The following is a 16,890-nucleotide window of genomic DNA, read 5'->3' as shown; positions in this document are numbered from 1 at the left end:
TTTTTTTTTTTTTTTTTTTTTTTTTTTTTTTTTTTCTATTAGCGTGGGTCTTTCTTTATTGTTGTTGGTATCTGCTTCTGTATATGCTTCTACTTTTACTGATGCTTATGAATTACTTGCTGGATCGAACTCAAAAACATATCGATTTGATTAGCCGGGCCTCGAGTGGTGGATCGAATTCACACTCAATTGTGTCATCACAGCTGCAATGGATGCCCCACATTTCTATTTCTTCCTTCTAATATCTCAATAAAGGCGGGGATGGACTCTAAAATCCTCCCCCAATCGGTTTCGACCGTCTTTTCTTCACCTTCTCTTCTTGGCATGATCCATGCATTCAAGCTAGCAAATCAAATCATGGGTTCTCATCTCCAACGTTGGGAGAGGCAAGTGAGTCGGTTGGGTAAGAATCATGTTATACGAGTACAATGAAGGAAGAAACGAGACGAAACGAAACTTTTCATTATATTTTGTAGGAAAATCATCAGGATCAGATTACTTCTCTACAGTAAGCAGCACATACCTGTTCCATCAAAATGGCTCTACAAAACTGCCTTTGTTTTAGACTAGCTATGCATTGCATGCCTCTTTTCTCATCAATGTCTAAAATGTTCTAAGAACCAGAGATATCATTTTGATGATCTTCGCAGGAAATCTGCGAACATCTTTGACTCAAAAATTTACGTATACGTACCATCAATTATCCCATCATCGGGTGATGACTGATGAGTTCGGACAAAATATCGACCCATGTATCTGGAACTCCTGGTAAGCACCAATGCATACAGTCTTGTCCCCAAACTGCTACTGCATCTTTTCTTCCTAACCAAATGGCTGGATGGGCATCGGCTCTGAACTCGCTCATGTGAGTGAGATCAAGAACCTCGATATCCGTGTCACGAATTGCCTCGTTGATGAGACGATTTATTGTTCTTGCTTCTCTATTCACCCCATTGTTGCTTGGATCAAACCAAATGTCTAGCTGTCCAGGCATTATTACTCAATCACCTTGTGGAAAAGGAAAGTTAAAAGATAGGCTAAATTTTCAAAGGGTTGCTAACCTGAGATTCTTGAAGGGGTTCATTGAACAAGCAGCTGCCATTTTGATTCCATTCACCACCATAGAAATGTCTAGGGGATTGTAAACGCCAAAACTTAATTGTCTTGCTGGGAATTTCTTTTTGTATGTGGGAGACCATATGTTTAAGAACAAGTTTCAGTCCATCCAGCATTTCGAGAGCTGGAAGTATCAGTCGACCAGCACGATAAAAAACTAGAGGCGTCTCTTTTGGAAATTTATCGTAACCCCACCTGATAAATAAGAATTATACGACGTGAGATATAAAACTGGTAGTTAAAGGGATGAAAGCAATTTATATCGTTTGCATGGTGCTCACTCGAACTAGATTAGTATTCTAACGTGGTTTAAGTTTGCCAAGGATGAACTATCCAAAGGGGAAGAACATTGTAACAGCTCAAGCCCGCTGTTAGCAGATATTGTCCTCTTTGGACTTTCCTTTTTGGGCTTCCCCTCAAAATTTTAAAATGCGTCTACGAGATAGATGTTTCCACATCCTTATAAGGAATGTTTCGTTTCCATCTTCAATCAATGTGGGATCTCACAATCCACCCCCTTTGGTGGCCAAGCGTCCTCGCTAGCACACCGCTCGATGTTTGACTCTGATACCATTTGTAACAACTCGAGCCCACCGTTAGCAGATATTGTCCTCTTTGGACTTTCCCTTTCGAACTTCTCTTCAAGGTTTTAAAACGCGTCTATGAAGGAGAAGTTTTCACACCCTTATAAGGAATGCTTCGTTCACCTCTTCAACCGATGTGTGATCTCACAATCCACCCCCTTTTGGAGGCCCAACATCCTCGCTGGCACAACACCTCGTGTCTGGTTATGATACCATTTATAACAGCCCAAGCTCACCGTTAGCAGATATTATCTTCTTTGGGCAACCTTTCGGACTTCCCCTCAAGGTTTTAAAATGCGTCTACGAGGGAGAGGAATCTACACCCTNCTCGTTGGCACTCGTTCCCTTCTCCAATCGATGTGGAACCCCCAATCCACCCCCTTCGAGACCCCGCGTCCTTCGATGCTCAGCCTCCTTGCTGGCACATCGCCCGGTATCTGGTTTTGATACCAACTATAACGNTCCAACCAATGTGGGATCTCACAATCCACCCCCTTGGAGGCCCCCAACGTCCTCGCTGGCACACTACCCGGTGTCTGTCTCTAATATTATTTGTAACTCAAGCCTACTACTAGCATATATTGTCCGCTTTAGTCAGTTACGTATTGCCGTTAGCTTCACGATTTTAAAACGCATCTACTAGAGAGAGGTTTCCACATCCTTATAAGGAATGCTTTGTTCCCCTCTCCAACCAATGTGGGACCTCACAGAACAACTGCACGCTCGTTGGTAAGCTGTAATGATTAAATATTTTCATTTTATCCACTTTGAAGACCATGGGTTTCTACTTCATCCAAGTATAAACCAACCCCGGTTATTATTATCACCAAATTACAATTCTTTTAGTCTTTACGATCAGATCCGATTAGATTCCATAGATTCAGTCGATTGGGTTAGAATCAAGAAACTATATCATTAAGGTGAATCACAGGTTGAGGGCATATCTAGCCCTCTATCTATAACCCTCCCCGACAACCGTCAACTTACTCGACCTTCCAACATAATCACTCACTCATGTAGACTACTTAGTATCTAACAGAAAAAACCAAAACATTGAAGGCATTGGAAGAATTCTGTTGATTAACTGTCATATTGCTTAAGAGGGAAAAAGAAATTACCAATGGCCAGTATTGAACACGAGAACGTCGTAGAAGTTCGTGATGTTCGCCCAATCATCTGCAGGAATATCGACATCCACATGGTACACTCCTTCTGATTGACTTTGGTCACCAGATGCAGAATGCTTTGGCTGCCACCTTTGTTCATTCAGTAACAAGAACATAAGAATAAATCTAAGGAGATAAACAAACCAAACATAGTTGTCAGGTTTTGGTTCCACAGACAGACAAGATTTATTTCGTTCAATGTTGGAACTTTTTTTTGTCTTTCAACAAATGATACATTACTATACCCACATCCGAGTTTCATAAGTAATCTGCTAAAGAAGACAGAACATGTCCTGAAACACGAACATGTTTTAGAGTATATCCCTGCCAGGTTTCCATGCAATAACTTTCTTTATCAGAGACACAAGAACTTGATCAATAGAAACAAACATGTTGTGTGAGTAATAATGAAGAGGATAAGATATCATATCCTCTTTACCTAAAAATGCAACCACAAAACTAAATTTACCGCGAGTGGATATTGTCTTCTTTGAGCTTTCCCTTTCAGGCTTTCTCTCAAGGTTTTTAAAACGCATCTGTTAGGGAGAGGTTTCCACACCCTTATAAAGAATGTTTCATTCTCCTCCTCAACCGATGTGGGATCTCACAATCCACCCCTCTTTGGGAACCAACGTCGTCGCTGGCACTGGTTCCCATCTCCAATTGATATGGAACCTCCAATCTACCCCCTTCAGGACCCAGCGTCCTTGCTGGCACACCGCCTCATGTCCACTCCCCTTCGGGGCTCAACCTCCTCGCTGGCATATCGCCCGGTGTCTGACTTTGATACCAATTGTAACGGCTCAAATCCACCGCTAGCAGATATTGTTCTCTTTCGACTTTCTCTTTCGGACTTCCCCTCAAGGTTTTTAAAACATGTCTGCTAGGGAGAGGTTTCCACACCCTTGTAAAGAATGCTTTGTTCTCCTCCCCAACCAATGTGGGATCTTACAATCCACCCCTCTTCGAGACCCAGCGTCCTCGTTGGCACTCGTTCCCTTCTCCAATCGATGTGGAACCCCCAATCCACCCCCTTCGAGACCCCGCGTCCTTCGATGCTCAGCCTCCTTGCTGGCACATCGCCCGGTATCTGGTTTTGATACCAACTATAACGGCTCAAGCCCACCGCTAGCAGATATTGCCCTCTTTGGGATTTCTCTTTCGGGCTTTCCCTCAAGGTTTTTAAAACACGTCTGCTAGGGAGAGGTTTCCACACCCTTACAGAGAATGCTTCGTTCTCCGTTCTCCTCCCCAACCAACGTGGGATTTCATGTTATACTTCCGAAGTTCTACTTGTTTAGCTAGCTTACACCACAAAGAATTCTAAACATTTTAACTACCAACAGATACTAATCGTTTAGCAAGCAAGATCATAAAAAAAAAGCTACCAATCATACTTGTATTTGGCGAGCAACACAGCACGGTGATAAGCAACAGTGACATTGAAGTTTGGAAAATAAGCACCCTTCCAAGCCCCTTTCCTCTTCCACTTCTTTGCACCCAAATCAGCTACTCTAAGACTACACAAAAAGGAAGTCAAGAAATTCTCATTCAATGAATCACCAACAAACCCTATATTCCTGTTTCTCATCAGATCCAGAAATCTAAACGGATCAATCTGCGGCAAATCGCAGGTTTGGGGCACCCATTTCCACGAATTGATTGAACCCATATTGTCCCTCTGGTTCCTCAAGCAATTCCAGGCGTTTCTATGAAATGGGCAAGTCTCATCATAAATGGGTCTGCGATTAGGGTCTCGATTCCACTGGCCATTGAAGAGATCGCATGTGGGTGATGCAGAAATCTTTTTGGTTCGTGGAAATGGCGAAATGGGTGCGCGAAGAGACGCGGTTAAGGAGTAGAGAAGGAGGATCAAGAGGGGGAGAAGAATCAGCCATGGGAAGAGGGGTCGGATGAGCTTACGATGCATCGCAGAACATCGTTTATGGCGGCGAATTGTAGAAAGGAACTGAAACAGTGGTTGCTCCGGCGAGTTAGAAGCATTTAAGCTATTGAATATTGTAATTTTAGATCAAATGTGTAAAACTACTAATTTCAATATAAATTTAAGTATGATTAACGCATAAATTAACTCTTAAACCTTTTATAAACATTTAGCTATAAAATTTTGATATAAATAAAGATATTTTTGTTATGCATTTCGTATTTTTGTAATTTTGATCAATTTTGACCATATATTAATATTATATTGTTGATATAGTAGGAAGATTTTGGATATTAAAATGAAGGTCGCATATTATGTTTTTTAAGTCATAGTTCGTTCTTTTGCATTTCGTATGTTTAGATTAGATCGCATACTAAAGTCATTCAAGTAGTCTTGATCCAGTTATTTTGTAAAGTGATTCAAATCATGAGGTCAGAAGTGCGTTTTTTTTTTTCTCTTGATTTTGATCACCAAGATAATGGTTACGATCGAACTCCAAAAGTTTCATAACAGATTCTTTGATATTTTAGATCAGATTGTTAGATCGAATTCTCATGAGTTTCAATCATTTGGGATAAAAACATCTTGATCTGGACATTTAATAACATGTGATCTATAAATTTGCATGTTCACCAGGGTTCTTTGATCCAATTGACTAGAGTTGTCGTATCACGTTCTTTTCTATTCGAAACATATGAGAATATATTTTTAGCTCTCTCAATACTCTTTATCTGTATGAGTGAAACCAGCTCAAAATACAGAAAAGAACATGGAAACTACAATTTCTCATCTGAATTATTCATCCTTACATCACAAAATACGTTTTATTTCTTCTTTCCCATCGATCGATTATAGAGGTCAGAACCACTGAACTTAGCATCATTCCCTCTGTCTTAACCTTTTAGAACATCATAAAACGACATCGGCCTCTTCGGATTTCCACATAATTCCTGGGAAAATCAGGAGTTCGTCAGTTGACAAAACGAGGTAATAGAAACCGTTACTCTTGATCGTTCGGTAGCGTTTCCTTTCTTGTTTTATTTCTTACGAAGAAACACGAAAACGAGAAACAAGAAACAAGAGACAGGAACATTACAAAACTGGCCATACAATGTGTTCTATGCCAGTTTGAGGTCTTAGATCACAAGAATCAGTACCTCAATTGCAGAAGCCAAACGTAATATTGTAGCTTCACCCCATGGACGGCCAATCAGTTGCAAGCCTATGGGGAGGCCTTGTTTATCATAACCAATCTGAAAGACGAACAAGTCGGAAAAGAGAACTAACATTGGCGAACGGAGGAAACGAAACTGAATTCATCGATTATCGCAAAGCGTTTGAGAATGGAAGCTACTCACTGGGACAGATATGGCAGGGAGTCCGATAAGATTGGCTGCGATGATGAACCGCATGAGATAACCTAACATCATTTGAGCCATGAAATTTGATAGGAGCGAAAGTATATATAGATATAGATATAGATATATGCATACATATAGCTGCATCCTGCAGGTAAGTAATGCTATTTCTCCCTCGTAAAGATTTATTCTCAACTCATTAGAGGTTGTAACGACCCAAGCCCACCACTAGCAGATATTGTCCTCTTTGAGATTTCTGTCTCGTGCTTACCCTAAATGTTTTTAAAACATGTCTGCAAGGGAGAAGTTTCCACTCTTATAAAGAATGTTTCATTCTCCTCCACCAACCGATGTGGGATCTCACAATACACCGGACAATGTGCCAGCGAGAAGTCTGAACCCCAAAGGGGGTGGACACGAGGCAATGTGCCAACAAGGACGCTGGGCCCTGAAGGGGAGTGGATTGGGGAGTCCCACATCGTTTGGAGAAGGGAACGAGTGCCAGCGAGAACGCTAGCCCCAAAGGGTGGTGGATTGTAAAGATCCCACATCGGTTAGGGAGGAGAACGAAACATTCTTTATAAGGGTGTGGAAACCTCTCTCTAGCAGACAGTTTTAAAAACTTTGAGGGGAGCCCGAAGAGAGTCCAAAGTGGACCATATCAGCTAACGGTGGGCTGGGGCCAATGTCTCTGCCATGGAGATTTGCTACTACCGATCTTGAAAGTAGATTTCGGTTGATCTTCGCACGGTATCCAAAGAGAATATATAAATATATATGTGATAAAAAAGTTCAATGGATTCAATTATATGCCAAAAAATTTGTTTGAAATGCTCATAAGCTTGTCATGAGAGAACTCTTAAACCATAATTTGCATAATGTTCACAAACCTGTAACCGGCATGTCTGTCTCGCCATATTTATGAGCACTGGGAGGTATAAGTGGTGCAGTCATCCTGTTATCATTGAAGGAATATAATTTAGATAAAGAAAACGAATATAACTCAGAAGCAAAGTCTATAATGGCAACCAATGCCATGCTAAGGGAGATAAATTATGTTTGGTATCTTTCTACAATTAACGGCAGATGGTCTGATTAGAACTTTCAATACATATATAGACTCTAAAGAACATTAAGCATTGATTTGAAAGACCAAATGCAGATTCTTTATCAAAATCCTCATCATAAACTGGGATGTATGTAGTTGCATCCACGTCAATACTCGTAGATATAATATGTGAGATCCCACGTCGGTTGGAGAGGGGAACGAAACATTTCTTATAAAAGTGTGGAAACCTCTCCCTTAGTAGACGCGTTTTAGAAACCTTGAGGGGAAGCTCGAAAGAGAAAGCCCAAAGAGGACAATATCTGCTAACAGTGGACTTGGGCTGTTACAAATGGTATTAGGGCCAATCACCGGGTGGTGTGCTAGCGAGGACGCTCAAGAGGAGTGGATTGTGAGATCTCACATCAGTTGGACAGGGGAACGAAGCATTCGTTATAAGAGTGTAGAAACCTCTCCCAAGTAGACGCGTTTTAAAAACCTTGAAGGGAAGCTCAAAACGGAAAGCCCAAAGAGGACAATATTAGATAACGGTGGGTTTTGGCTGTTACAAATGGTATCAAAGCCAATCACCAGGCGGTGTGCCAGCGAGGACGTTGGGCACCCAAGAGGGTGGATTGTGAGATCCCACATCGGTTGGATAAGGGAACGAAACATCCCTTATAAGGGTGTGGAAACTTCTCCCTAGTAGACGCATTTTAAAAACCTTGAAGGGAAGCTTGAAAGGAAAAGCCCAAAGAGGACAATATCTACTAGCGGTGGGCTTTGACTATTACAAATGGTATCAGAGCCAATCACTAGGTGGTGTGCCAACGAGGATATCAGTCTATCAACGGTAACAACAGAAGTGAGTTCTTTTTCCTAGTTGATGAGAATCCACCCTTCATTTTGTCTATCAACGAGTTATTTTTCTATCTAATGAGTGATGATATCAGTCTACAAGATCAAGTGGGTTAAAGAAGACTCCACAGATTCAATTCATTAACAGGAGTGGAGAATGAAGAACATACCCAGTTGTAGGCGTCACGATTACATCGACCTTCTTGAATATTTCCATGTGATGATGCATTATTCTCCGCCTAAAACAAAATATACCTTCATAATCCACATTTTTCGGGATAGAGAATCATAACGAAACAGAACACAGATGATTCAAACGATCTAAGAACTAGTTAAGCTTCAATAGTCATAAAATAATTATGAAGAGAGGTAAACTTGTCACAATCGCAGTGGACTTTACGATTGTGCGGCACTCACTCCCAACACCCAACACCAAGTGAGTCAATCTAATTTGTATTTGTGTCGCCTACGGCCAGGTAACGTATGCTCAAGCCTCTGACACTGTTTAAGAAGAAGGTTTTAGAAAACGAGGGTAGAGAGATTTTTGAAAGAGAGTTTGAAAGTAAAAAGGAGAGAAGATTTTAAAAGCAACGCGTTATATAACTATAAACAAAAGGCAACACAACGGCTTAAATAGAATGTAAGTTTCCAGGTAAGGGATGATGATTTAAGACGTGAAAAGTTTTCTGGTCCCTAGTTTAGCTCACCTAAGACACTGTGCAGCGACATAATCTGATGCGGTAAACGACCGAAATAGTGCTGAACTGGTACGACTGTCATACGTCAATCTTTTACCTTTCCTGAAGAAAGTCAATATCACATCATATGAAAGCTAAAATATTTCGATATAAATCTTCCGACGCCAAAGTAGCATACCCATCTTCACAATCAGGATTCATTGAAGCAAGAAATTCAGACCCAATGGAAACAAGATGAGCAGTGCGCATTTCAAGCAGCTCAGGCACAACAACTTCTACAGTCTTGCACATTTCAATATAAAGTATACAAAATATGTAAGCCAACGAGTACACGAATTAGCTCGAAAAAATAATAAGAATGGGCTTACTTCGCAACCATGAGTTTTCATCAACAATTCAAGAATGTCCTCACTCTTTTCGGAGATATCAGTTGAGAAAACGTCATTAAACCACTGCAAGAAAAGAGTGAAATGCTCCATAAAACATCATACATAGAACGATCGAACATAACCAACCAGATCACAAGAAAATAAGTTACCGGCGAGTACTTTCCGAGTCGTAGTGATCCCAAAATATTCAAATTATCATGTGATGATAGAATTGGCAAGCAAGGCGGGGCCTAGAAATGTGCATAATGATGATTAAGTTGTAGATTTATATATGGAAGAAAAGTAGATCATCTCATCTTAATAGACATGTAACGGCTCAGGCCCACCACTAGCCGATATTGTCCTCTTTGGGCTTTCCCTTTCAGGCTTCTCCTCAAGGTTTTTAAAACGCGTCGGCTAGGGAGAGGTTTCTACACCTTTATAAAGGGTGTTTCGTTCTCCAACCTAACCGATGTGGGATCTCACAAGACAGTTCTCATCTTAAAAACTATAAAAACAACAAGCCAATAACCTTACTGGTTTCAAGCTGATTTTATCCTCAGGAGTGGAGCCCAAAATTGCTGCATACCTGATAAGAAATAAAAGGGAAGACAGTAACCAGTGTTCTGAATCAACCAACATGTCAGCATATGTTCAAAATCAAAAGATTCATGTATGATTGTGAAGATTAGAAGCATGCAGCACCGGCAATTAAAGAAAGTAATGGTGACAATGAGTGTAAATATGTCATAGAGTAGCCATTGAAGGTTCAATATAGGAAAAAGCCTAGTAAGCCACCAACTCGGTGCAGGGAATAGAACAAGAAAGACCCGGCCGTCCCACCCCTAACGATTCTGCCTTACCCTACTTATGCATGCATATTATGTCACCGGAGCAAATCGAAGACATGACAGGAAATGACATCAACAAAGCAACTTTACCGACAGGTGAAGGAGCGCAATCTTCTTAGAGATGTCTATGAGGAGGGGCGGAGACGAGGAAACCTTCCACATCTCCGTCCTTGCTACTTATGTAACGANGTTTGTTCTCCTCCCCAACTAATGTGGGACATCACAATCCACCCCCCTTCGGGGCCCAACGTTCTCGCTGACACTCATTCCTTTCTCCAATTGATGTGGGACCCCCACCAAATCCACACCCCTTCAGGAAACAGCCTCCTCACTGGCACATCGCCCGGTGTCTAACTTTGATACCAACTGTAATGACCTAAGTCCACCGCTAGCAGATATTGTCCTCTTTGAACTTTCCCTCAAGGTTTTTAAAACGCGTCTGCTAGGGAGAGGTTTCCACACTCTTATAAAGGGTGTTTCATTCTCGTCCCCAACCGATGTGGGATCTCACAACCTATTTCAATCCCCATCTCTGCAAAATTCCCTTTTATTTTTGCGGAGTAAGTAATGCAAAGTGATCAAAATGTCAACCATGGCATGAAGATGCGTATACTAGACCAGTGAGCCACAACATATGGTGGCACCCAATGTGAATCACTTACACTAGCATGATATCTTCCACCGACGACGCTATCGGTCCAATAATCTCGACAGTCCCACTATCACATAGTGAACTACAAAGAAAAAGTTAAGCATCAGAGATCCATTGTTTTTTCATAAATAAATAAGGGGGGAAAAGAAAGCATAACTAAGATACCCTCAACTCCAATCGTTCCTAATAATCGAAGTTCAGAACTCGTACCATTTGCGAGGTACATTGCAAGAACCTACTCAATAAAAAACTCTAAATTCTATAGCTTATAAAGCCGTACTTCACGTGTTACAATGTCCTGGACTTTGTTTAGAAATATAAGAGGAACTTGTAATCTTCATCCCTATATTCAAGTATATTAGTTGAAGGGCGTACCCCTTAATACTCGTCCTGCCATACGTTGTTTTTAAGCCCACGACACCACAAAGGGAGGAAGGAATACGAACCGAACCTGCCATTATACATTATCTTAAAAATTTTACACTGAACTAATAGCAAATGATTTGCTGGAAGAAAATAAAACTTTTCGTTGAAACGAAACGTCCTTGCGACATTACAAAATAAAATACGGAGAATCAAGAACACGGAATCTAAAAGAAGTATGTTTCGCTACCTCCACCATCTGTTCCAAGTGCAGCAGAACAAATACCAGAAGCAACAATGGCTGCAGGACCTGAGGATGACCCACCTGTGTACCTATCAGGTGCATGAGGATTTCTTGTTGTTCTGCACACCCAATGAAATCATAAGGCTTAACATTTGATAATCAACGACTGGACGATTTCCAATCATACAGTCAAAAATGCAACCTCCAATTCTCAGATTATACAGCACTAATGTAAGATCCCACGTTGGTTGAGGAGGAGAACGAAACACCCTTTATAAGGGTGTGGAAACCTCTCCCTAGACGACGCGTTTTAAAATCTTGAGGAGAAGCTCGAAAGGGAAAACCCAAATAGAACAATATCTGCTGGCGGTGGGCTTGGCCGTTACAAATGGTATCAAAGCCAGACACCGGGCGATGTGCCTGCGAGGAGGCTGAGCCTCAAAGGGAGGTGGACACGAGGTGGTGTGCCAACAAGGACGCTGAGCCCAAAGGGGGTGGATTGTGGGGGTCCCACATCGATTAGAGAATGGAATGAGTGCCAGCGAGAACACTGGGTCCCGAAGGGGGGTGGATTGTAAGATCCCACATTGGTTGGAGAGGAGAACGACACACCCTTTATAAGGGTGTGGAAACCTATCCTAGCAGACGCATTTTAAAATCTTGAGGGGAAGCCCGAAAGGGAAAGCCCAAAAAGGACAATATCTGCAGCGGTGGGCTTGGGCCGTTACAATTAATGTTGTCAAGTTCGTGATAAGCGACACATACCCATAATTTGGATTATTTCCAGTTGTACCCATACCCAACTCGTGCATATTTGCTTTTCCTACAAATATTACACCGCATCTACGTAACCTCGAAACAGAATCTGCATCCTTTTCCACAGAGCGGACCTCATGCATCCATGTCGATGCACCTGTAAGTATAAAATGAAAACCTTAATCTATACGACTTCACGGAAAACCCTTAGCTCTTCCCAAGATTGTTAACCTTTAGTTGGATGTGGGTAACAGTCTATATCATCCTTGATTGCTATAAATATCCCATCCAAGATAGACAATGGATTCCCTACACAACCAAAGAAAATCAGCAATTATTGCAACTTATCAATATGCAAAGGAGATAAGAAAAATGAGCCAATACCTTCCTCAAACCTCTGTGTAGAAGCAGCTGCTTGCTTCATGACTTCCTCAGGATCAAAAGAAATCAATAAAGGTGCTGCTGGTTTTCTGTGATTGAACTCCTGTATAATTGAAATTATGTGTTCCGCGACCTATTACAATGTCATAATGGAAAAACTTTAGTTAGTTAACCACAAATAAACGAGGTCCGGGCATCTAGAAGCTAGTTATTGAATACCATGGAAGGGGTCGTATGCCTTGACCGATACGCATGTGCATAGTCACGAATTTTCCAATATCTGAATGGTGAAGATGGGTCACTCTTAACACGATCAATGGGATCATAATGTGGAAGACACTTCAAAGCTTTGTCTACTCGGTCTTCGGGTTTCCCATCTTCATCGAGGGTCGATACAACAGGCTCTTCTTCTAAAAGTTCATAAGATATATATTGGGCATTTCAGTGCTAAGAGGATCATACATTATTTGGAAGCATCTTGGTTGTTCAATTAGTTGATCATATGAAAAGGCATAGTTAAATTATGACTATTTTTCCATTTTCTATCCCAGCATACGTAAAATTTTCACCATTTCGACTACCCAAAACGTTAAAATACCTCGAGAGAAGGAAGTAGTGTCTGAACTGCTAAGCTAGGCTCACATTGGCAACTAAATCAAAATCCATTGCACTTAGATAGTATCAATAGTGGTTCCATTCATAATCCTAACCAAGCAATTCGAAGAACGACACCAAAATAATTGCTGAAAGATCGATGAACAAGCCGAATCTTACTTTCCTTGTAGTGATTCTGTGAGATCCCATATCCGTTGGGGAGGAGAACGAAACGCCCTTTATAAGGGTGTGGAAACCTTTTTCCAACAGATGCGTTTTAAAAACCTTGAGAGAAAGCCCGAAAGGGAAAGCCCAAAGAGGACAATATCTGCTAGCAGTGGACCTGGGCCGTTACAAATGGTATCAAAGCCAAACACCAGATGATGTGGCAGCGAGGAGGTTGTTCCCCGAAGGGGGGCAGACACGAGGCCGTGTGTCAATAAGGACGCTGGGCCCCGAAGGGGGTGGATTTTGGTGGGGGGGCCCACATCGATTGGAGAAAGGAACAGGTGTCAGCGAGGACGCTGGACCCTGAAGGGGGGTGAATTGTGAGATTCCACGTTGGTTGGGGAGGAAACCTTTTCCTAGCAGATGCGTTTTAGAAACCTTGAGGGAAAGCCCGAAAGGGAAATCCCAAATAGGACAATATCAGCTAGTGGTGGGTCTAGGCCGTTACAGATTCCTTATCATTTAATGATATATCACTACAAGGGAAGTAAGATTCAGATTACCTTATTAATCAAATATCTCAAGGCAAGAATACTTGTTTGAGATTCGAATCACTCCACAAGCAAGGTTGATCAAGTCAAGCTTGAATGATTCTACATGCAACCTATACTACATAGAATTGCAAAGAAACTTAGCCATTGGCTAAAGGAAAGCACAAATGCTCCTTTTACTACACATTCCAAGTCTGTTTTACAAAGATAACATACATGACTATATATAGCATCAAAATAAAAACCCTTAACCTTCGATGAAGCATTCCAAGAGTTATCTATATTTTATGACCATAATTAGCCACGATGTATACTCTAAATTATGATCCACCCAAAATTTATAACAATGAAACTTGATTCTTCTTCAATGTAGCACGAATTGAAACATTTTTCGATAATTTCGAAACATTTTCTTCCCATTTTCTTTAAAGTTTATATTGCATGATTGATGTCTTGTTCATATCACGAATGATTAAGCAACTAACTAGAACGGTATCATTCAACAAAAACAAAGAACCTTGAGGAGGAAATTCGGGCTTAAACATAGGTGCCTCTGGTATCACCGTATTCAACAGCAGCTGCCATTGACAAGAACACAAAAGAAATTTCAATGATCAAACAAAATGAAGACAAAAAGAACTAAAAACTCAAAAGACCTCCTCAATTTTATTCTGCTTCTTCAACATGGAGACCACAAAAGAACCAATAACCGGCATTTCAAGGATCCCAACAAAAAGCTTGAAAAGAAACCCAGCCAAATGAGGAGCTGCTACCAAATCAAAACCAAAATCAAAATCAAATTGCTACCCATTTCTACCCTAGAAATCATCCAATGAACAAACAGGGGTTTTAGAAGATAACCTTGAATGACCTCTTTCTCGTATTTGACCGCCGATAAATCGAGTTTCTCAACCGGTACCATCACTCGCTTCTTCCCCATTTCAATGGGGCTTTTGATCTTCGTTGAAAAAAGAAGGGGAAGACAGAGAATGACACGAAATTGAAGGGATTAAGCTCTGGGAAATACGAGAATAACGAACGATTGAAGGGTTAATTTGAAGGCGATGAATTCGAAGTAGGGAAGAGACGATTGAGCCGTCGCCAGGGAGCATATGGGTATTGAGTATAGGATTATTTGCCGCCCAAATTCCTCGCTAAGTCCAATCGTACAAGAAGAGGGTCGAAGGGGGTGAATTTTGTGGGTCAGTTAGTATTGAATGGAATTGAATTATGAACGTTTATATGATTTGGGTAGTGACGGAATAAAAAATGTATTTTAGAGACGGGAAAAAGGAGAAATTCAAAAAGCTTTTCACTTTTGTGCTTTGATCTTCAGCCACACTCATTCCAATGTTCATAGTTGTAGAAAGGTAGAGATTGTTTTTTAGTTTTCGAAAAAATTGGGGCCGAGATTACCTTCTCCATCTCCGTCTAGAGATATCCAATTTACCTATAGAGTCCGAGCCCACAGTGACTCGCCCTGAACATAGAGGAGATTTCTCATTTAAACGGGAAATGGGGGAGGGACTGTGGAACTTTTTTTTTTCTTTTGGATAAATGGTATTGGGGACGGGATTATATTCCTTATCCTCGTTGTTGGAGGATGGAAGTCCCACATCGACTAATTTAGGGAATGATCATGGGTTTATAAGTGAGAAATACTAACTCCATTGGTATGACTCCTTTTGGGGGAAGCACAAAGCAAAGTCATGAAAGCTTATGCTCAAAGTGGACAATATTATACCATGGTGGAGAGTCATGTTTGCCTAACATGGGTATCAGAGCCATGCCATTTTTGTCCGGTTTTTTTTATTTTTTATTTTTATGAAGGCAAACCGTGTTAATGCAAATTGTTAGACGAACACGACTCTCCACAATGATATGATATTGTCCACTTTGAGCATAAGCTCTCATGGGTTTGCTTTGGGCTTCCCCAAAAGGTCTCATACCAATGGAGTCAGTATTCATCGTTTATAAATCCATGATCATCCCCTAAATTATCGCGGATGTGAGACTTTCATCATCTAACAGAAATTTTCGTGGGTATGGGAAATGAAATAGGTGGCACACATGGACTTCTCCGTCATCGCCTCCCCCGTGGAAATCTCTATCTCCATTCCTATTTCCATCTCTAATCTCACCCGTCCCATCCCGCTTCGTCTCGTGGACATCTCCATCTCTATCTCCATCCCCATCCNAGAAAAAAAAAAAAAAAAAAAAAAAAAAAAAAATCTTCTCTAACTATAATATATATTAATTGCACATATAAAACAATATTTATAGAAAGACATTAAATGTTACCACTAAAAGCTACATATTTAATGCAATTAAATGATATATGAAAGTAGTTGGAATAGGTAAGCTACTTTGCTTGACTAATTAATTTTTTATTTTTTTTCTTTTTTCAACACCAATTATTGGTTTGGAGATCAAAATTCTAAAATTCACCTGAGATGAAATGTTTTTTTCTTTTTTTTACTCGGTAAAAAATATTTACTAAAGGGATAATATATTATAATAAATATCATATCATATTTAAGTTTAGACTTAAATATTATAAAGTATATAAATATTTATTTAACTCATTTAAATCATATATTTTTATTTAATAGGTAAATATATTAATTATTTTAATAGTTAACGTATTAAATAAAATAAATATAATTTTATGAGTTCTGTAATCAATATATTTAATATATTAAATATTAATTTAAACGTATTATTTATTTTTTTTTTATATATAAATATTGATTTAAAACACTTTAAATTAAATATATTTTTATCTTTGGTATATCATATTTCTAATATAATTATTATTTTAATACCTAATTTTTTTATTTTAATTAAATGGGTCATTTTAATGTTACAATCAACTCGTAAATATTATAAACTTAAATGATATAAAATTACTCTTTAATTAATTAATTTTTTATGAACTTAGAGTGGAGTTGTCGTCTTAAGATAGGACAAGTTATATCTATTGATATAATCATTACAAGTAAGTCAATTTTTCAAAAGTTGTTCGTAATTATAACTGAGTCAAAAGTCAATTTTACCCCTGTAATTATATCTTACGCCTTTAAGTGTCGTTGATTCTCTGATGAACAATGAGAAGGTAAGACCCTATTGTTCAAATCTTTAAATTTAACACTTAAATTATGTGTTCGTTTACTTTATATGGGAAGCAGTGAA

At 39.8% G+C, this 16,890-nt stretch overlaps 2 protein-coding genes across 3 annotated transcripts; both read right to left on the bottom strand.

The window, feature by feature from the left end:
- Positions 1-431: 431 nt before the first annotated feature.
- On the bottom strand, positions 432-4,894 carry LOC111811413 (protein trichome birefringence-like 12). Of its 2 annotated transcripts, none has more exons than XM_023698247.1 (4): positions 4,264-4,892; positions 2,819-2,956; positions 1,062-1,311; positions 432-982 (listed from the first exon to the last, which is right to left on the bottom strand). In XM_023698247.1, exons 1-4 carry the CDS (start codon positions 4,794-4,796, stop codon positions 701-703), a joined length of 1,203 nt encoding a protein of 400 aa, XP_023554015.1. In that variant the 5' UTR covers positions 4,797-4,892; the 3' UTR covers positions 432-700. The 2 variants fall into 2 exon arrangements, with proteins under 2 accessions (XP_023554015.1, XP_023554016.1); XM_023698248.1 differs by having other exon boundaries at positions 815-978; positions 4,264-4,894.
- A 533-nt stretch (positions 4,895-5,427) lies between these two features.
- On the bottom strand, positions 5,428-15,084 carry LOC111811860 (fatty acid amide hydrolase). Its single transcript, XM_023698896.1, has 20 exons — positions 14,560-15,084; positions 14,355-14,464; positions 14,216-14,276; positions 12,605-12,795; positions 12,389-12,518; positions 12,236-12,313; positions 12,014-12,161; positions 11,255-11,367; positions 11,017-11,092; positions 10,652-10,723; positions 9,676-9,727; positions 9,309-9,389; positions 9,139-9,222; positions 8,949-9,052; positions 8,780-8,872; positions 8,243-8,311; positions 7,060-7,124; positions 6,170-6,231; positions 5,969-6,064; positions 5,428-5,761 (listed from the first exon to the last, which is right to left on the bottom strand). The coding sequence occupies exons 1-20, from the start codon at positions 14,636-14,638 to the stop codon at positions 5,705-5,707; spliced, it is 1,821 nt and encodes a 606-aa protein (XP_023554664.1). The 5' UTR covers positions 14,639-15,084; the 3' UTR covers positions 5,428-5,704.
- Between the last annotated feature and the right edge of the window lie 1,806 nt (positions 15,085-16,890).

Source organism: Cucurbita pepo, chromosome LG15 (genome assembly GCF_002806865.2).
Source record: "Cucurbita pepo subsp. pepo cultivar mu-cu-16 chromosome LG15, ASM280686v2, whole genome shotgun sequence".
Classification (NCBI taxonomy): Eukaryota; Viridiplantae; Streptophyta; class Magnoliopsida; order Cucurbitales; family Cucurbitaceae; genus Cucurbita; species Cucurbita pepo.
This window is presented reverse-complemented; position numbering and strand designations above follow the sequence as displayed.